The sequence below is a fragment of the Argiope bruennichi genome, chromosome 1, assembly GCF_947563725.1.
Source record: "Argiope bruennichi chromosome 1, qqArgBrue1.1, whole genome shotgun sequence".
Classification (NCBI taxonomy): Eukaryota; Metazoa; Arthropoda; class Arachnida; order Araneae; family Araneidae; genus Argiope; species Argiope bruennichi.
The window spans coordinates 139,718,210-139,741,438 of record NC_079151.1 but is presented as its reverse complement, the minus strand read 5'-3'; the positions used below and the strand labels follow the sequence as shown (position 1 = coordinate 139,741,438).

Genomic DNA, 23,229 nt, shown 5'->3' with positions numbered 1-23,229 from the left:
TTATTTGTAGATAAAATACCTGAAAAGAATATTTTATATGTTACAAATTAATGTTTTAATTGCAGTACCTGTAATAAATCACATTCTAATTTCTGTTATGAATGTATTTTTGTCGTTGTTGCAACTAATGAATATTTTTTGCAGTTAATTCGGCATTCATATTTATTACAAGTAGAGATGAATGTCAAATGAACGATAATGTGTGTAAGTTGGAGCGCTACAGACCAGACCGTTTGATCTATAGCTACTAAATTTGGCACAAATACACATTGGAGAATGTGACATGTGCACCATGGAGTGTTTTTTTCACATTTTAATAAAAAAATTGGTAACATTTTGACTTTTTTCCCAATAACTTCCGAAAATATTATAACACAAAACTGATAGTTTATATTAAATTAAAATCTAAAAAAATTATCTCTTTAATAATTTCAATTAATTTATCAGGCAAATTCTTAATTTTTAATTTTTTTCATTGCTTTAAATAGTAAATATATTTGTTGTTAAAAGTTAATTACATTTGTTAAAGTTTAATATCATTTTTATTATTTCATCAAGTATTTAACTCTTCCTAATAGATATTTTCACACTGTCGTAGAAGTCGGTGTCACCACTTAGTAAAGATTAACCGATACGTGACATGGTTAATGGATGAACGAACAGATACCGATATCCTTTGTGAGAAATGATTATGTTTTTGTGCATTATAAATGGTATTAAATATAGCAAATCAGTTTCTATAAATTCTGTGTGTATTGATGTTCATATATTGATTTTAAATCCAAGACAGAAAAGTAAAGGCAAAATGTTAAATTCGCTCCGATATGCCGGTATTCCCATTGAAAAATCTGCAGACTGCGAATGGTAAATAGAGTGATTTTCTTCCATTGTTGAATACTAAGGAGGAAGCATTTTGTTTTATATTTCTACCATTTACAAAACGAATAACAAATGACAATGTCACGAAATTTTGAAGATAGATGAACCGGACAATTACAGTCTTATAATTCTATGATTTCATGATTCGATTTCCTATTACAGAGGTTTATGCACAATCACAATGAATAAAATATATGCACGACAGTTGAAGTAGCATATATTTAATATCAGTGACAATTTGCTGTTTCTAGGTTTGTTAAAAATACCATTTTTTTTCCCGAAAATATGAATGTTTTAAATTTAATATTCTTAGTGTTTGAAAAGTTTTCTTTATAAAATCGTCCGAAGTTTGTTCAAAAGTTCATTTTTGGGGAAATTACACCGATTTTTATATTTTCATTTATATACGTTTTAATGTCTTTTTTATAGCTTTAAATGCCATTTTCACAAATTTTGATAGAATTTTCTTACAAAAAAATTTCATAAATTAAAATATAATGTATATTTTTTGTAATAATTTCTCAATACGATCTACAATTCCTAAACTACAGAATAAGAAATCTATTTATTTAGAAATATTTTATAGTCGTTTGAAGGCTTCCAATGAGAAAAAAAGGAAAATTTCTTGTTATTTATCAGTCAAATGCTAATATTTAAAGAGTGGATTGAAATACAGCTTATTTTTTTAGTTCAAGAACTTGGAAATATATTTTTTAAACCATCTGTAAAAGTTTCGGTCAATCATTTGATAAACCTCTCAATTAAAAGAGTTCTTTTTTATACCGTATTTTAGCAAAAAATTTCCCCCCTTTAAAAAAACAACCTTTGTCGCTTAACTGGTATATTTTGATTTCATAGATATTATTTTTTACTTTTTTATTTATTATTTTTTACTTTTTTATTTATTATTTTTTTAAGTAACTATTTGAGAGTTTTTCTTAGAAAATCCCCCCCCCCGAACTTTATAACAAATTTTTTTAAAAATTTGTCGATAGAATCATGAACAGGAATTTCTGTATAAAAGATTTCATTGAAAGCAAAAACGACCCATATTCCTGTTGAACCAGCTGGTAATTAGATGTTTTTAACTGCCAATAAAGATGAAAAATGAAAAGATGCCCCAAAGAACAATAGACGTTTTATTAAATTATATAAAAAAATATTAAAGCAGGCAAAAACTTTTTAATGCTACATATAAACACATTAATGAATTCTCAGATAATGATTCAGAATAACAGTTTTTATATATGAAATGTAATATGTATTCATAATTTGCATTAAAACAAAAACCAAAATAGTTTCTTAAAAAATTGCAGTTTTCAAGATGAGGACCCTTTCCATAACTGATATCTTTAAAATTTGTGTTTAAGTTAACATATGTAGGGTTTCTCCTTGAGTACTTTGGCCAGTAGAAAGAATCAGTAGGAACCCTGTATGGAAGAGAAAACATTTCTTAGTTAACTCTTGAAAAAATTAAATAAGTACAAATGCATTTAAATGAACAGCATTTTAGATTTACAAAATTGAGATGTGTACAGATGAAGACCAATACTATAATTGCACATCTTTAAAATCTGTGCCTATGAAAAAAAATATTCTTCCTCCTTTAAAATCCATGACTAAGATTTAAAAAAAAAATCCTTCTTTAAAATATATGGTTATGATAACATTATGTATATTTGTCGTAAGCAAAAATATTTGCTGTTGGAATACATTCCTCTTTAAAATCTGTTCTTGGGTTAAAGAAATTTTTTTCCTCACTTAATTTGGTAAGCTGAAAATTTAAGATATGAATGAGAAAAACATTATTCAAAACGCAAAAAATGCATTGAGGAGTTCTACTACATAATATCGGGATAAAACTTACAGTAGTGTTATCTAATTTTGGACTGAATCCGTTAATTGTCTCTGTTTCCTTGCTTAACAATATTCATATCATATATTAAAGAAAACATTTCTTTTTCACAGAAACAAACACACACACACATAAATATTTTTTCCCCTTTAAAATCTGATCTGAACACGGTTACTCACTAAAATGAAAAAGAAAAAAAAAAAGCTTATAGCGTTCACCAAATTTTAATAAAGAATGGAAAAAAATCAATATAGCTGTTTGAAAAGTTAGTATTACACTTCTGGTGAATATTGGAGATTCACATAATCAAATAATGGATTAAAAATCGTATCTAATTTTGCTGCATTTCTTCACCTAAGTGATTCTTATCACGTTTTATTTTAGATTTTATTTATCTAATAAAATAGTCATTAGCTAATAAAATATTCACAAAAATTCATCATTTCATCATTCAAAAATCATCTTGGTTTCAGTAAATTGAGACCAAGTAAATCCAATTGAGGTAGGTGGTATTATCACAGTATATTGATTTATAATGAATATGTTTGAGTTCAAACTTTTAGATGGTAAAACGATATTAATTTAATGTAAAAAAATTACAACTTACGACTAGAAACGTTTATTGTACGCAGTAATGCAATAAGAAACCAATTGCTGTTCAGTAGGTTTCAGGTGTTAAAACGATAGCTATATATCTAAAAGTCAACTAAGCAAAACTCATGCTTCCCAGAAGCAAGAAGTAATAAGAAATTGGTTCCTAGGAAAGCATATACTACACCTATATATTGATGTTAAGTTAGACTAACTCTGATTGTACTAAGATTTGCTAAAATTACTTTGATCAACAAATAATGCCTCATTTCCCTTTCAAGTTTTGTTAATAGACTCGGCAAGATATGCTAGACTAAATGGAATAAAAATCATTGTTGTAAAATTCAAATTGCTGAAAATGTTAAAAAATAAGCAAATAGTAATAATAATCGTCATTGATTTGTATTCTTTTATTCAAGGACAAAATTTAAAATTTTTTCCTTGAGGAATTCTCTGCAAAATGACAAAAAGCAGAAACATATAAATTTAGAAATTTTCGACAGTCATTTTTCAATAATTTACCCTTTAAAGGAATACTTATAAAAGTGTTTGAAGGGAATATATAGTTCATTTTTTCATAAAATATCTAGTTATTTTATAAAATAAGAAATGAAATTAGTTAAATTGCGTAGTAATTAATCAACAAATTATTATTAGACAACTATTTCTTCCAAATATTAATTAAATATAATTTATAAACTGGTATGATTTGATATAAAAAAAGATTGTTTGCTTTAGTTACATCAAGTTATCTTAGTCAAGATTCTTGTAGGGAGACATTCATAATAGAAGTCAGAAAAATCTTCTTAAACTTTCTTTATTAAAAGTTCATAAATAACATCAATATTGTGAAATCGTATCCTAAAAATAACATGACTAAAGCTTAATCATAGTCACTGCAATTAGTACTACGACATTAAACAAAGCTGATATATGCATATATTAGGAATAACGGTGACTTAGGAATTCGAAATAACTGCTGACAACACGTTCCTAAAATCATTTAAAGCAATTTACTTTCGAATCTATTCATTATTTTAAACGTTTCCACAATTTTCCGTAAGAAATGAAACATCTTTCACTTTAAAACGACGAGAAAACCTTTAATTTAGCGCAAAATGTTATATTTCACTTTAAAACGACGAGAAAACCTTTAATTTAGCGCAAAATGTTAGTTATCGTTTGCTGTGCTTAATTTCCTGTTTTCTACGAGCCAAAGAGACTTGAGCTTAAAATGCTGAAACATCGCTTTGAAATTTAAGAAAAATCTCTTCTCAAGAGCTGCAGCGAAAGTTAATATTATTAAGGGGCTAATATATAAAAGGAACCTTTACTTAGCCATTGGTTATTAAAGCAATTTATATAGAATAAAATGGTCCCCTTGGTGGGTGGAACACTCTATACACACTTTACTGATCAAACGAATGAAGTATATTATCCGGTATTCAATGAACGCTCATAATATAAGGCGTTGAAGAGATTTTCGAACATTTTGGATGATTTATCTTGAAAGAGAAATTGAAAGAGTTAAAACTTGTGCAGGTAGCTAGCTATCTTATAAAATCTTTTTAAATCAGATAACACAAATGTAACTTACGTTCTTAGTGATGTCATTTTGCTTATGAAAAACTATGCTTTATGAAATAAATATTTTTATTACTTGAAAATATTCCTAAGAGTCGCTTACCCATTCTTAGCAAAATTTGCCCAGATCTCAATCATCTTTTTACTTAGCTCTACTTCGATAGGTTCATAAAGATAGGGCTTTCTGATTGGACGACCGAACACAAATTGTACATCTTCAAAGTGTGCCACTCCCATCCAGTAAGCCCAGGGAGTATTACTCGGTCTATGAGTGAAAAAATAATAGTAGACATCATTATTTCTATCGGCATAGCTCTCGGCAAAGTAGAGATTCGTGCATAGAAGACTGGTGTCTCCAGATGCAGTGTAGACTTGCCTCTTGAGGGCATCATAGTGGTCATCTGGTATACTAGATAGATAATATTTAACATATTTTTCAGGGTTATCAAAATTACGAAAAATATTCCGAGTTATATTCTCTGCTTGAGTCCTGTTGAGAATGGGATTCTTTTGTCCACAGAATCCAAATAATTCGGGTTGTCGCGTGGCGATCTGAAAAGATCCTTCATCTCTGGTATTGCCGATCAGGAGAGACACGTTGTAAAAGTTACCATTACGAATTTCGTCCAAAGCATTTCTAGGAATCAGGTCGTCACCATACTGAGGCAAGAAGGACCGGGTAGATGTAGGATTGAAGGACCAGATGACAAGAGCAAGATCAGTGGCATTTCGATCTAATAAATAAAATAAAAAGAAAAAATAAATACATGGAACATATTTGTCTTAAATATACTGAATTAAATTTCACCAAGGACTTAATAGAAGAGCGACTGAAACAAAAAGCAATGAAATCGCTTTACATCACATGATATAGGAATAGATTACAATATGTGCAGGTAGCTTAAATTTAGCAATGCCTATTGATCCATAAGAAATTTTATAGAAAAAATGTTTATTTTAATTGATTTATATTTAAAACAGTGTAATTAACTTTTTATGAAATATATTTCGAAATAGGGGAAAAATAACTTTAAAAATTCTACCATCAGCCCAGTTAAGGAAATTGTTTTAACAGATTGGACAACTGGTTAATTAAGTCGAACCAGCAATTTTATTTCAATGCAATAAGAACAAAATTATTTTTGATTTTCAAAACTATGTACATAAAACTCATATTTGAGTTCGCAATGTATGAACTTAAGCATGATATTTCATGCACTCTCTCATTTCTTAGTCCTATATTACCTCACACATGATACGAAACTGTATTTTTGTTCTTTTTGACCCAAAGCCTGACAGCTTTAATATCCTTACATTGCTTATTTTCTTTCATTAGTTCCACTTCTAACTTGTGATGATTCCTAATTATTTTAACTGCTTTTTGTTCTATTCGTCTAGTTACAAATAATAGTTTCGTTAGTTAAAAAATTTCAATTCAGGAAATAGTTCGAACTCTAATGTGAGTAGTTTTTGGACTACAAAATGAATAAAAATGAAATTCTTTAATAAACTTATTTCAATAAAATGTAGTCAAAATAATTGTACATCAGAGGATATAGCTAATATTTGATGTTTATTTTAAAATAGACTAAGGGCTTCACTCTCTTTCAAATATTAAATTAATGATATCTAAATTTAAACGTTTATTTCCTAACTGTTAAAACATATTGTTCTCGCTTAAAACACTTTTATACGCCATATATAACAATGGCCTGAATTGCCAATTCTTGGTGTAAATATTTCATAGAAGTTATAATGTCGAGAAAATCTAAATGCTGGTCAAAATTTAATAACTCTTTCTTACATTAAATCCTCGGTGCCAATTTAACTTTGGAATTCATTGCTCATATCTCTGGAATGTTTAGTTACTTAGAAACACGTAAGATAACATATCATAGATGTTAGATGCCAAATGTGACTATTTCTGACACGTGCTTGTGATATAATTTCAATAGACAGAATTTATGAATAGAATTTTTTTTTAGATGCATGCTCATAGGAAACGCAGCTGTTATACACTATACATTAAGATAAGTTTTCCTTCTAATAGAAAATTCATAACACTAAACTCTCAATGTGAAGACACTTGAGGTTTTTTAGAGTTGAAAATTCTAAATAATAACAATGACATTTTTTTCTACATATTTTATACTCATCTGGTAAAAGAACAACACAATGATTTGTTGGAGGTCTACGAAACAGGGTAGATACAGTTTGAAACGTGATTTCATCTGAAGCTCGTATACCGTGCAAGTGTTGCTTTTATCCTTTTGGTGTCAAAAGTCCTCTATTGATGTGATGTGTAAGTTTGAAAAGAGGAATACTGCCTGAATTGTCTTCGTCATATGTTTGTGATTAAAAAAGAACTGTAAACTGTTTTCCCAAAATATTTTTTATATTCTGATCTTCTAAATCTGATATTAATCAAACTAAGTTAAGCAACACTACAAAGTAGGATACGGTATTTGACCAACTTCAGGCTTAACTAACAGACTCGTTCCTTCTCAACATAAACTGAATAGGAATTTAATATCTTCCGATCAATTGTTTGAAACGATTAAGCTTTTGAGTTACATGCAGTTAGATTTATTTTATGCAAGAGATATTAAGTCGTGAAACATTAAAAACGCATAAAATACATTAAATGAACGTTAACTTTTTACATTAGGAGAGAGCTAAATACAAAAGCTTTGACAAAAATGTCCCTAATAGAAGATTTAATGACTGGAATTTTTATATAACGTTTTTTGTAGTTTTTATGTCATGTTTTTGTAAATTTTATGTAATGTTGTAAATGTAATGCTCTTTGTTTATTCTTTTTTTGTACCAATATGCGTTTTCTCTAGAGGATTCTTTATTCTTTTTAAGTGTCTAATATCAACAAGTGTAATTTGTTCCTACGTGTTAGTTGGAGTTGCTCTTCGGCGGCCCCATCGAGTTTCCAGCATGGCCTCTGGCTAGGTCGGAGTATCTCACAGTTATGCAAGAGCTATATTGTTGATTATGCTGTTCTAAGCAAAAGGCAAAATTGTATCAATGTAAAATAGTCTAGAAATAGAAATTTAAAAAGGTATTCTAACAAGTATTCTCATCTTTTAACAAGATTTAAATGAGGGGATGAAATGTGAAGAAGCAGACTTTGCTTTTATTTCGATGAATTTAACCATGAAGAATATAATAAATAAGTTGATTATTGTGTTACTTCTTAGGCAATCCACTACAGATTTGGGATCATTCTCAATCGTTACAGCTCGAGATGCACAGCCAACAGTTTCGGCCAGACGCTGACTGATCGCCAGATTTTCTCTCACTTGGTTGGTGTTGACAAGAATAATTGTTCCACTTTGCAAAATGGCTCTACTAAAAAGACCTTTGGCGAGGGGCGAGATGCAAAGAATACTGATGGCTATGGAACCAGCACTTTGACCATGGACGGTGATTCGATTTTTATCACCACCAAATGATTCGATATTATCATTCACCCATTGCAATGCTATTAATATGTCATACAGGCCTGAAATGAAAGAAAAAATTCTGTTCAATGCTTTCCATTTCTTATCGAATTCTTACACAACAATAAAAAACAGCTTTAAGAAATGATAAGGAAACTTTTTCAGAAAACGCTTTCACTTCCTTTTTATTTACATTATCTGCTGCGTTCTACTATCATTGCTACAATTTTATTTATCCATACTTGATTTTGAGTTTTTGAAGATCATATAAGAAAGTAGGATATGTTCCGTTGCTAACAATCCACCGTAACTCACAGCAAAGCCACACAAAGTATCCAATACCTTATAGAAATCGGAAAATGATTTTCTTCTTACTTGACATGACTAGCATTTTTTATTAGTTATCATGAAATTTTGATTAATTTTCTTCAGCATGAATAAAATTTTTGTAATTCGAAAAATTATGAATCATTGCTTAGAATTGAAATGAAAAGAAATACGAATTGTCTTAGTTATGCCGAGAAAAAAAGTTTTTTCTATTATAATAAAATATTATTCAAAATAAACTTTGTTCTGAAATTCAAATTGAAATTTTATGTAATATATTTCAATTTTTAAGTGATATTTATATCATTTGATCCTTTCTCATTCTAGCAATTTTAGTTAGTATTCATCGCTAGAAATATCAATTTAAAAAAAAATTTTGTTATTCGAGATTATACAATGTGATTTTAAATGAATGTACAGATTTTGCAGGGATATTAAAAGAAAATAAAACAGTATAACCTTTGTTACGAGCGCTTTTGGCTAAAAACTAATTTTAACTTTAATCATACTAGAGCTATAACTTGCTTTTAGAACTCTAAAATCAGAATTAACTGCGCGCGAAACCAATGTATGTTTTTGTATATGGCAACTATGCAAAGCAAGCAACTAACTATATATATAGCATGTAAATAGAATTGTAGTATAGATAATCCCCCTACAAAATTACATTAATAATCTCGAAAATTGGCTAACCCGCTGGAAAATAAAACTCAACGTGGACAAAACAGAGGCAATCTTATTCTTCAAGAAAAATAAAAACTGGCCCAAAATCCAAATATACAACACTGAAATCAGCTGGCAAAACGAGGTCAAATACCTGGGAATAACACTAGATAAAAACTTAAATTACAAAACGCACATAAATAAAACAAGAGAAAAATTTAATTTGGCTTTCAGAATCCAATACCCGCTAATTTGCAGAAATTCAGGTCTCTCAATAAACAATAAAGTCCTCATTTACCTAGCATATCTAAGACCAATACTTACTTATGCATGTCCGATCTGGGCTGCTACGGCGAAAACTAACCTACAAAAAATAGTCGCACTGGAAAACAAAACATTAAGGATGATAGTCAGGGCCAGATGGTTCATCAGAAATGCGGAAATCATTAAAGCTCTGAACATCCCCCCAATCAAACAATTCATCCTCAAACAAGCCCAAAACTTCTATGGAAACATCATAAATATTGATAACCCCACCCTAAGTAACCTACCGACATATGATATAAACGACACCTGCAGCAAACGCAGACCTCGCTGTGCCCTTGCAATTTAAATTGCAGACAAATAATACATAACCCTTTCCCCCCCCCACACAAGAAAACAATACTTCCAAACTAAAATAAACCATGTATGATGCACTGTAATTACTAAGGTCAGTTTCATATCACTCCAAAGTTAACCATTTTTAGATTTACGGATGGTGGGGCCTGCGGCCCCAATGAGCCGTAATCCCTCTCAACAATGAATGAGTAGCATAGATAGAGAGAGATAATAAAATGGAGTCATATTAATAACGAGTGGATTATTTCACATTACGATCCCACATCTTTGAATCTTATTAGTGGAGAAACGACTGAATGAAATGAAATTCAGGTAGAGTCTCAACAATCTTATTGCTCATCAGAAATTCCAAACAACAGTTAAAAATTTAAATTTAACACAGTGATAAATGTTCATTATAAGCATTTCCAAAAATACGATCGATGTCAAGGTGATACGATAACTCATCCTATACTTTTTCATTATCTCTGATGTGATACTCTGAAAGCCTGCAAAAATGCATGTCTCAAGTTTATCAACGTCAGTTGGTAGCGGGGGAACAAACGCCTGCTATTTGATGTAAACGAAAAAAATCGTCGCCATACACGTATAACTGAATCCTTTAAAAGCTTTACACCATACAGCATGCAGAAAAAATTGTGGGATGCATTATCGTATTACTTCCATATCCTTTGTATTTCTGGTGAGGCTCACATTAAACACTTAAGGTGTGTTTCAAATTTTTAGGGACACCATATAAAAACATAAAATCGGAATAATTTTTACCTAATATCTGTAAAAACTTGTTTGAAAAACATGAAAAATTAACTATAATAAAAAAATCTAAAATAATTAAATAAATATCAATGCTAATAAAAGAAGAAAATAGAAAAGAAAGGCCAAATTTGTGTTTCAGATTTTTAGGGACAGCTAGATGAGATGGTATATAAATTCAAGTTAAATCTTTATTATTGTAAAATATCTTCAATAATTACTATGGATGTGATATGAGAGAACACTTTATTTGCGATTATTTACATAGCAAAGTTTCGAAAGCATATTTACATCGAGAAAGCGAAATCTGAATGAATTACATTTTTGAGCGGAGTTGAGTTGCAACTAGTATGACGCTTATATAATCTCCCACCTTGCAATTTTATGAAGTACCTAAAATTGCAACAAAAGTTATAAATCGAGTCTGTTAGGAATTTTAATACGCCGTCCAGCTTTAGTGACAACATCAGGAGTTACTTTGGTTATATAATCATCATCTTCACTGGAATCTTGATCTGAAACAGCTGGAGTTGCAGGAAGTTGAGTGTTTGTGTCTTTATCCTTTTGCTGAGCAATGAATGGTAATTTTTCAGAACTTCTGATTTCCAAGGAATAAAGTCTCTGGAATGGTCTTAATTTTTCCCCTTGAGCTGTTCTTACTCTGGCAACTCTTGAATGTCCATCTGCTCCAGGGAGGACTTCAGTTACAATTCCTAAGGGCCAGTGAAGGCGTTTTCCATCAGTTTCAAGGAGAATTACGTCTCCAACATTCAAAGATTCATCTCGGGTGTGGCGACCTTTATGCACTAACATTGCTAAGTATTCGTTGCGAAATCTCGTTCTTAAATCATGCCGTAGTTTTTGAATAAAACGTAATCTTCTATTTAGGCTTTTAATGTCGATTTCGTGTAAATCAGTTGTATCACTACTAGGAATGCCTTGCAAGAAACAAGCAGGTGTCAATGGCCTTAGACCTTCTGAATTATTTTCAATATATGTGAGAGGCCTGGAATTAATTGTAGCTTCACAGTCAAATATAAGAGTTTCCAATTCTTCATAATCAATACTCTTTCGGCCCAAAATTCTCCTTAGCATTTCTTTTAGCATGCGAATCATCCGCTCCCACCATCCACCCCACCATGCAGCAGTTGGAGGGTTGAAATTCCATTTAATTTTCTTGATAGTGGAAAACGACATGATCTTCTCCCAATCTAGATTTTTCAAGGCATTACTTGAACCAACGAAGTTGGTGCCGTTATCAGTGTAGATTATATTAACTCGACCTCTCCTAGCAAAAAATCTTCTTAAAGCCATTATAAAGGCTTCCGTGGACAAGGAATTGACTAACTCAAGATGAACAGCCCTATAAATAGCCCAGGTAAAAAGGACAATCCATGTCTTTTCTCCAGAACGCAAAAACAATGGGCCTGCCAAATCAATCCCCGTGACTTCAAATGCTGCAGCAACTTTTATTCTATTTTTAGGAAGAGGTGCTAAAGGTGGCTCCGTAGGTTTGGCTTTAAATCTTTTGCAAGTAATACAATGAGAGCTTACTTGTTTTGCTATTTTATTGACAGAAATAATCCAGTAATTTTCCCTCAAATTGGAAATGAGAGTTCGAAGTCCGGCATGCTGCAACTCACAATGTTTCTGGTGTATCAATCGACGTATTATTTCATGGTTACCTGGCAACAATATAGGGCACTTAAAATTCTCTTCTTCATCTCCCAGTATGAGCTTAGTTCTAACTTTAAGAATGTCGGAATCGTCTTTGAAAGTTTGCATATTTTTCAATGCTTTCATCTTGCTTCCTGCAAAACTTTCCTTTTGAATTAGCTTTAGCAAACAGTTTTCAGCTGATTGGACTTCTTCATAGGTTAGTTCGGTTTCCTTACATTTTTCTTTAAGACGACAGTTTTTAATAAAACGTAGTATCCAAGACAGCATTCTTAAAATCTTTGTATATTTCGAGAAATAAAGTAGATGGTCAGTAAAGTTAACTGATTCATGCTCCACATTACTGACTATTGTTTTCCTTTTCTCTGATTCAACTAAATTTTCATCAATAATTTGTTTTTCATTCGAAGGCCAGTATTCTTGTGACTTTGATAACCATTCTGGACCTTCCCACCACTTGCTCTTCAATAAAATCTTTGCATCACAACCTCTTGAAGGAAGATCTGCTGGATTCATATGACCTGGCACGAAATGCCAGTTATCAGAATTGGTATATTTTCTTATTTCAGTTATCCTATTTCTTACAAATGTATTCCAAGAACTATCCCGTTTAATCCAAGTTAAGACAACAGTCGAGTCAGTCCAAAAGTATACTTCATTAAATTTTACCTCAAGTCCATCTGTCACTTGGCAATATAATCGGGATAATGTAAGAGCTCCCAACAGTTCTAATCGAGGAATTGTAATTTACTTTGTTGGTGACACTCTTGACTTACTTGAAACTAATTGAACTGAAACTTTCCCGTTATATTCAGCACGTAAAAAAATACATGCAGCATAAGAGGTTTCACTGGCGTCACTGAAACAGTGAAGACTTATCTGACAATCTTTAAAGGGATTTGAAATTAGTTTTCTTGGAATTTTGCAATCTTTTAGAAGATTTACATGTTTGTACCAGGCTAAAAATTCATTACATATATCTGGTGGAAGCACATCATCCCAATTTTTCTTTTCCATGTTTTTTGTAGAATGATCTTTGGAATTAGAGTAGTTGGACTTGTAAATCCTATTGGGTCGTAAATTCGTTGAGCAATAGATAATAATGTTCGTTTGGTTATATTTTCTTCTGAAATTTTAATAGCACTGATACAAGAAAGTTCATCATTTTCAGTATCCCAGGAAAGTCCTAGTATTGGAATATATCTCTTTTTGTTTCTTCTACAATTTCTGCAGAAGTAACCCAACCTCGCAAATCAAATTTGGCTGCAGACATTAGTTCTTTAGCTTCAGAAATAAATTTGGCTGCCTCTTCTCTAGTTTCTAAACTAGTTATGCAGTTATCTACATAAAAGGATTTTTGAAGTTGACGAGCCATTTCCTTCCTTCCATCTGAGACATTCTCTAGATGATGAGCTATCGTTGCCTCAAGTAAAAATGGACTAGGAGAAGCACCAAATACCACTCGACAATGTCTCAGGGTGATCAATTCCTCTCTTCTTGAAAAATCTTTCCACCATAAAAACTTAAAATAATCTCTATCCTTTGAGTTCAAACTGATTTGTAAGAAGGCCTTTTTAATATCTGATGTTATTCCAATAGCATTTTTGCGAAATTGCATTATCAATTTTGGTACTAATTCTAATAAATTTGGACCCTTTTCTAAGCAATTATTCAAGCAATTTCCTTTAGAGTCTTTTGCTGAGGCATCGAAAACAGGGCGAATCTTTGTAGTTGTATCTCCAGTCTTTATTACAGGATGATGAGGTAAATAATGTCCTTTATTCTTATCTTCATTTACAATTTCGATAATTCCCTCTCGAATCCACTCATTAAACACATCATCATATCCATTTAAATGTCCTGATCGAATAAGATTTTTGTAGTTGACATCAAACGCTTAGTGGCTAATTCTTTGTTGCTTTCTAACTCCGGATATCCACTTTTCCACGGCAAACATACTTCATATCTCTTGTCTTCATTTCTCTTGATAGTTTTACGGAAAAATTCAACTGTTTCTTCATCGGCTACCTGCCTTGATTTAATTTCTACAGGATCTCGTATACCGATGGCATCTAGACTCCATAATTCCGTCAAATCTAAATTGGCAACATAAATAATATTCTCCAAAGATTTTGACTGTTTCGTTTGTTTACCTTGAAGTGTCCATCCGAGTTTTGTTTTTATGGCTACTAAATTTTTATCAATGTGTTGAATTGATCCTGTCAGCAATACACCAAGGTAATCTGCTCCTATTAATAAATCTATTTCGGGAGTGTCTTCCCCTGTATCACTTAATTCTATATTTTTTCTCTTCAAAATGGGAAAAATGTGAGGATTACTTACACGAGGAATAGCACCACATATTTTCTTTTCATCTAAAACGGAAATGTTGTGCCTGAAATTTGAACACAAGCTTTGCAATGTAATGTTATATACATTATGGGATTTTTGTTTAGTTTCACTACCCCCCAAAAGTCCATGACTTAACATTTCTTGGTCTACTGGTTCCAATCCTAGTTTATCCACAATATCCTTTTTTATGAAAGATCTTTGAGCACCGGTATCGAATAATCCTCGGATAATTAAAGCTCTGTCTTTATTGATGATTTTCACCAATACCGTTGACAATAATGTAGATGAATTCCTTGGTGACAGGAGAATCTTGGCATCTAATTCAGGTGATGGATTCTGTTTTGTTTGATTTATATTTGGACGCATAATACTATGATGTTTTTTCTTGCATATAATGCACTTCAAATAGGCCCTACAAATCTTCGAATTATGACCTGGTTTCAAACAAATAAAGCACGCACCTTTCTTCTTTAATATTTCTTTTTTCTCTTCCAGTGACATATCAGGAGCTTTAAAGCATTCTGTTGAATTATGAAATGACTTATTACAAAATATGCATTACTTGTCATTTTTTTCAGCTCTTTTCTTTTCACTAGATACAATACAAGCTGCCGTAGGAATGTTATCTTTCAGTTTAATTCTTTGAAACTCTTGATCCTTCGCAAAACCGGATCGAGCAAGTTGTAATCTCTCATCACTCTCGACTTCCGATTGAAGAAATTCTAACAAGTTTCCCAAAATATTCGGCTTGACTTTATTTTCAACTCTGCTACGTGTTCGTTCCCATTCTTTTATGAGATCTTCTGGAAGAGCTGACTCTACTAATGGATACAGCATTGCTTCGTACTTTTCAGATGTCACTCCTAATGTCTCTAATGCTCTTAACTGGGTTTCTAATTTATCATAAAGAGCACGTAAAGTGAAATTTTCTCCATTCTTTGCTTGCGTTAAAACAAGATTCAAAAGTTCACGAACATAAATTTGGATCAACAACTCATCTTTAGCAAAACGCGATTTCAATTGTTCAATAGCTTTTGTATAATTCGCGCCCGACGGCGGAAAACTTTCTACTAAATCTCTTGCCGATGAACCAATTTCCGTCGCTTGCAAAAGATATTGAAATTTATCATCCGAATCAATAGTATCATCATCGTGAATTTTTTTGAATTGTCCCCAGAATCCGAGCCAGTTCTTTATATCGCCGTCAAAACTTTTTAATTCCAACTTGGGAAGGCGAAAAGTTCGTTTTGTTTCATTTAATACACAGGAAGTATCACTATTTTCTTTCGTAGCCAAAACAAAATCGACTTTCGTTTTCAAAGCAATCCACTGATCGCGATAATTTTCAGCTATGTCAAGGTCATTAGAAAATTCTTCTTGAATATTTTCGATTTCGGACCATTTTACTCTTATTTTTTCATCTAATTCAAATAACCTTTCAGCTTTATCACTTAAAATATTAAATATCGGTATCAATTCAATTTTACTTACCGGTTCCGTTTTCACAGCATTTTCAACTTCTTTCAACGATTTGGTAAATAATCGCCTGAGTTGTGTTCTCTCCCGTTTTAGATAATCCATAGTCCTATCGCGAACGCCAATTTCTAAAATATCTTCAATAATTACTACGGATGTGATATGAGAGAACACTTTATTTGCGATTATTTACATAGCAAAGTTTCGAAAGCCTATTTACATCGAGAAAGCGAAATCTGAATGAATTACATTTTTGAGCGGAGTTGAGTTGCAACTAGTATGACGCTTACAATTATTGCTCATTTTCATTTACTACCAGTTGTTTTAATAACTTAAAAAGCTTATATTGAAAACGTCCACGTTAGTACTTAATTTTTTGCCGAAGAAATATGGCTAAAGGTAAATGGTTATCAGATCTTGAAAAGGGCCAAATAAAAGCTTATTACAACGAAAAAAAGTCTTTGAGAAATATTGCAGCCCTCATAAAACGTTCAAAACGTGCTGTGGAAAATTATGTGAAGCAGTTAAATGGGAAATCAACTGCCATTCAAAAGCGAGGACCTAAGCCAAAGCTCGATTCACGTACCCACAGGAGAATTATTCAGAAATGTGTAAATGGAAAATCATCAGTACGAAAAGTAACAAAAGACTGGAAACTGGGATGTTCTTACACTACTGTTTGAAGGTCAATCAAGAGCAATAAAAACATGAACTATGCGAAAAAGGTTTTCAAACCACCAGTTGCCAAACAACACAAATTACAACGTTTATCCTGGGCAAAGGAATTCATGCATTTCAAAGATGAGTGGGTAGAAGTCATGTTCAGCGACGATAAAAAGTTTAATCTAGATGGGCCAGACGGTTGGAGATATTACTGGCATGATCTAAGAAAAGAACCAGAGATTTTCCCCAAAAGGCAAATGGGCGGTGGATCTGTTATGATTTGGGGAGCTTTTAGCTTCAATGGTACATGCGAACTGGCATTTGTGAATGAAAGAATGGATTCTGATCGATACCAAGAAATGTTACAAACGCTTTTACTTAATGCAGGACCTGAAATATGTGGTCCAAATTGGACTTTTCAACAGTATAATGCATCTATCCACAGCTCAAAATCAACAAAAAATTGGTTTAGAGATACCAATGTGAAAGTTATGGATTGGCCAGCTAGAAGCCCCGATCTAAACCAAATTGAAAATCTATGGGGTCTTTTGGCAAGAACATTTTATGAAGGAGGGCGCCAATTTGATTCGAAAATGCAACTTCAACAAGAAATAATGGATGTTTGGTATTCTCTGGATCCAACACTTCTTCAGAACCTAATGTATTCCATGCCAAACAGAATATATGATGTCATCAGAAAAAATGGTGCTAATATTGAACGGTAAAAAAGTTTAATTTGAAGTTTTGAAACTTTTAATTCCACTGCCCCTAAAAATTTGAAACACAAAATTTGTGCTACTCTTTTGTTTAGTTATTTCAAAGTTGAAATTTATTTGTTTAATCTAAATTATCTTACAATATTTATTTTTGTTATTTATCTAACTTGTTTCAGAAATAAATGTCAAATATGTATTATTTATGCTTTTATTTTCATTTTTACTGGTGTCCCTAAAGAATTGAAACACACCTTATAACTGTGTTGAATTCAAACTTTTGATTTCTGAGGAACACCAGGCTTTACTTTGTTTTCTCTTTTTTCACAGACCTGCAAATTTGGAATATTATTTATAATTATTCTCTAACGGAATAATTAAATTCATTGATTTGTCAGCCTATATTTAGAAGTATTGACATTTTAATTCAAATGTAGCGAGTTACAAAACTATACCCAGGGAATTATTTATCTTAGGTCATCCACTTTCAAGAAAAAAACCTCTCCAATTAATTGAATCGAACTAGATTTATTTTGTCTTACCTACATTTCCTGGAGCATCTTCTGTATTAGATGTCAGAAAACCTAAAACACCCAACCGATAATTGATGGTTACCACAATGACGTCTCCATGGCTCGCCAAGGCTCTTGCGTCATAAATATCCTTGCGATTGGATCCATATGTAAGTCCTCCACCATGGATCCAAAATAAGACCGCCAATTTACTTCCGTTTTTGGATGAAACAGGAACATAAATATTCAGGTACAGACAATCCTCGCTTTTTCCTGGTAGGAAGTCAGCCCAAGGAAAGGGATATGGTGTGTATTGTATGCAGGCTGGAGGAATTTTAGTGGCGAGCAAAGTTCTAGTCCATGGCTTCACTGGAACTGGTTTCCTGAATCTTAAATTTCCGACTGGAGGCTCAGCAAAAGGTATACCTAAAAATATTTCTATAAGATCATTATTGATATTGCTAAAAAATCCTTGAATTGGCCCTGAAGGTGTATGCACTATTTTGCCCAAACAGCAAGAACTAGTAGCTCCAAATATTAAAACTGTTATAAAAAATGGAGCAATCTTCATTTTTGACCGCCGATTTTTGAAGAACCAAATTGGTGCCTAAAAGTAAATAAGGAAATCAATAAAAAGTGAACAGGTTGTGATTTCTTGAAATTTATTATATTGATTGTGAAATACTTTTAAGCTTCTACTCAACAATCAAGGATATGAGTTCTCAAAAAATTCAAGAAAAGTCATTAAGTATTAACATATGCTTCAAGAGATACAAATGATGGTCCTGTACTGATGCTATACCAAAGAAGTTTTCTCTACTTATTAGTTAGAACAATTTGCTAGAAAATATTCTAAGATTTCTTGTTTATTAGAAACATATTATTGGACATTAAATCTATGAATGTTGTAGCGTAATATTTTCTGTAAAAATATGTAAGTTTTTCCTGCACAGTAAGTTGTCTTTCTATTTACAAGAACTCAAACGCATTTTTTCCCCATATGGTCCACCCAATTAAGAATAACCGTGACTCGGGGACCGTTTTAAATTTCCCAATTAGGTCAAATATATTTAAAATGATTCTATCTTCAATAAATGAGAGTTATAGTATAAAAAGTTGAACTTAGCAATTCCAAAAGTTAGATGAGGATTCCAATTATTTTGATATATCTCAAGGTATAAGAAATCTTTAACAATAATTCTTTACTTTAATAAAAATTATTAGCAAATAAGTATAGTTTCAATAAATTTTAAAGTTTTAGAAATTTAAAAGCATATTTTGAGACATTTTCATAAATTTTTTGATTCATATTTTTTAAATTTTACCGATTTGTGGAGTAGTTAAAAAGATAGATAACTATTATCAAAAACTTTGAGGAAACATTGTTTCGCTCAAGTTGGCATTCATATTCTTTGGCTGAAAAAAAGTCTTTAAAATAATATTGAAACAAAAAAAAATGTTTTCTAGCATTACTTGGATATAAGAACATTACTTTAAATTTAAATAATAAGACATCATATTAAAAGATATGAATGAAGTTTTTGAAAAAAACTCTAATATAGTTATATTTTTGAAATTTTGCATAGAAAAGAATGAAAAAACATCTATGGGACCAAAATAGAGCATCTTAATTGGAAAAGGCTTTTTAAAAACTGGAGAATTTTTTTTTTTATTACAAAGGTGTAAAAGCAAAAATCTTTAAATTTTAAACGCTTTACAAATGATATGCTCAAAATTTTGCGGACAACTTAAGAAATATATATATATTTCCTGAACTAAAAGATAAGCTGTATTTCTATCCATTCTTTAAATATTGGTGTTCGATTGATAAATAACACCAAATTTTCAATTTTTTTCCTCACTGTGAAGCATTAAAACACCTGCAGACTATTTCTAAATAAATACATTACTTATTCTCTAGTTCAGGAACTGCAGAACATATTAAATAATTAATTCAACAAATTTGAACAAAAAATGTACAATATAATTTAATTTATGAAGTGTTTCGTAAAAAAATTCTATCACAGACTAGAATATATGAAAATAACAATTAAAGATGTAAAATATCATTAAGACATATATAAATGCATAGAGTGAAAATCAATTAATTTCCTAAAAATGGATTTGGAAGCAAAATTCAGACGATTTTAGAAGAAAATTGCTGAATTATTAAAAATATTAAATAAAAAAATCATATTTGGGCAAACAAAAAACAATTTATTTTTCAATATAGTCAATGATTTATTTTACACTTACAGTGGCTCAAAATATTGAGAGTACACCTTACGTTTACTTGATAAATGCGACTTTCAATATAAATAACACATTAACGGGAAGTGTAAACATGATTTTATTTTTACACATAACAAATGGTTTAATTTAGAGTAATTTAGAAACAAAATTTTTAGAAGCATTTTAAATAAACTTACGCAGAATTTTGCCTCAAAAAATTGAGAATACACCAATGAAATTTTTGCAATATCACGCATAGAAATGAAATGTCGCTATTAAATTGCATGTCTTTCGGCTCTTATAATGGTCTCTAAACGTCATGGTACCGATTCGACCAATTTTTGGTGGTGTCTGAAGATATTTTACTCCATTCTTCTTGCACCATTTGTTTTAAATGGGTTTTGTTTCTAATTTTGTGTTTCTGAACCCCTTTTTCGGGTATGGCCCACGAATATTCAATGAAATTGATGTCAGGGTACTGTGGTGGTGTGTGTAACTGTTGTTTACAATGAAAAAGACATCATATTTTGACGTTACGTGCATTCTGTTTGGGGTCGTTGTCCTGCTGAAAAATGGAATTTCCATCTAAACCCAAATTTTTAACACTTTCCTTTAGATTGCTGCTACCATATGGTTCATCCAACTTGTTGCAGAAACTTTTCAAATCATAGGCAGAAGTGAAAATGCTGAAACTGTGCTAAATGCCATTAAACAAGCTGGATATAAAAGTAGAATTGTTAGAGAGAAACCGTTCATCAGCTTGCAAATTCAGTAAAAGCATTTGAAGTTTGCAAAAACTCATCAATTGAAGACCAATAACCTTTGGAAGAAATCTATATTTAGTAATGAAAGAAACCTCAACATTTTTGGCAGTGACAACCATCTTACTGTATGGAGAAAGCCTAATACTGCTTTTCATCCAAAAAATTTACGTCCTACAGTTAAACATGATAATGACTCCGTGATGAATTGAGGTTACATGGCTTCATCCGGGGTAGGAGATTTAATTTTTATAGATGGCATTATAAATGATACGATTTACTTGGATATACTTCGCAGCAATCTAAAGGAATGTGCTAAAAATTTGGGTTTAGATGGAAATTTCATTTTCCAGTAAGACAACGACCCCAAACAGAATACACGTAACTTCAAAATATGGTGTCCTTTTCATTGTAAATAGCAGTTACACATACCACCACAGTACCCCGACATCAATGCCATTGAATATTCGTGGGTCATACCCGAAAAAGGGGTTCAAAAACACAAAATTAGAAACAAAACCCATTTAAAACAAGTGGTGCAAGAAGAATAGTGTAAAATATCTTCAAATACCACCAGAAATTAGTTAAATCGGTACCATGACGTTTAGAGGCCATTATAAGAGCCAAAAGACATGCAATTTAATAAATAGTGACACTTTATTTCTATGCGTGATATTGAAAACATTTCATTAGTGTATTCTCAATTTTTTGAGGCAAAATTCTGCGTAAGTTTATTTAAAATGCTTCTAAAAATTTTCAATTTAGAAATTTTTCGTTGATTTTTCTTTATTTTTACTCTAAATTAAACCATTTGTTATGTGTAAAAATAAAATCATGTTTACACTTCCAGGTAATGTGTTATTTATATTGAAAGTCGGATTTATGAAGTAAAAGTAAGGTGTACTCTGAATTTTTTGAGCCACTGTACAAGATGCGTACATTTTTTATTTGTAAAATAAATAAAAAAAGAGGAAACAAAAACAATGAGCGATTTTGCTCTATTTATAATTGAAGCGAAGTTTCATCTCAATTAAGAAAACAAATATTGTAGCCGATCATTGTAGTAGAAATGTTTTATGGAATCTTTAATTAATAGCGAAAAGCCAAAGCAAAATAATTTCGTATAAAGCAAGTAGTACATTTATTAAAAATAAAGGAATAAGAGGTGATTGAAAAATCAAACTAAATATTAAATTCATGACATGTAGGTATATATTTAGATTCTGATGAGATAGGTTTCCAAATAATAAAATATAAGCTTAAAAATGTTTAATGTATTATTATTTATAACTTAAGAAGTTTTTCTGATTAAGAAATCAAGAAATTGGTTATCAAAGATTACACAAAGAATGGTGGAGAGTTGATAACAAAATTTAGCAACAAAAATGTTATTTTTTCATTCATTTATAAAGGAGGAGGGAAAATTATATTTCTGTTATTTTTCAACTGCTACATAAACAAGCTTATTTTATTTAGTAGTAATTAATAGACTATTCAGAACATTTTATTATTAAACAGAGAATAAAACAAGTATTAGATTATATAATGAAAGGTGAAATCATCTACCTTTAAAAATCTGTCTTTCAGATGTACAGACAAATGAAATGTCAACTTCAGAACAGTAGATCCAAAAGGTAAATCTAAGGAACCATGGCATTAATACTATAGTGACGACAAATAATTAATTAAATTATTAATTGGAACTTAAAAATTTAATTGGTATCATTAAAAGTTTTAATTAAAAATAATACAGAAAAAATTCAACTACAAAGTGCAAAGTTCTATTTTCCAAAGTATATCTGCGTTAAATTCAAAGTCTAATGGAGATATGGAACAGCTACGTACATAGATGGCCATTACGTCATCTTTTATTTGCGGTAAAGATTAATATTTTAATTTTGTAAGAGATAAGGCCTTAATTTTATAATAAAAGGTAAAAGTTTTAAGCTGTAATCTTCAAATATTATAGAATTTTGAAATTTTAATAATATTGCTTCGAAGTTGAAAACAGAAATGTGTGACGAAATTTAAATAAATTCAAAATAATATACATCATAAAAATAAAATAAAAAGATTTATCTGACCCACTTAAATACATATTATGTATTTTTCCTCCTT

At 31.0% G+C, this 23,229-nt stretch overlaps 1 protein-coding gene across 1 annotated transcript; it reads right to left on the bottom strand.

Annotated features, from left to right (window-relative positions):
* On the bottom strand, positions 1 to 22,768 carry LOC129975338 (acetylcholinesterase-1-like). The gene is made up of 6 exons (XM_056088402.1): positions 22,678 to 22,768; positions 18,149 to 18,556; positions 8,112 to 8,423; positions 5,013 to 5,643; positions 2,169 to 2,309; positions 1 to 19 (listed from the first exon to the last, which is right to left on the bottom strand). The coding sequence occupies exons 1-6, from the start codon at positions 22,766 to 22,768 to the stop codon at positions 1 to 3; spliced, it is 1,602 nt and encodes a 533-aa protein (XP_055944377.1).
* Positions 22,769 to 23,229: the final 461 nt, after the last annotated feature.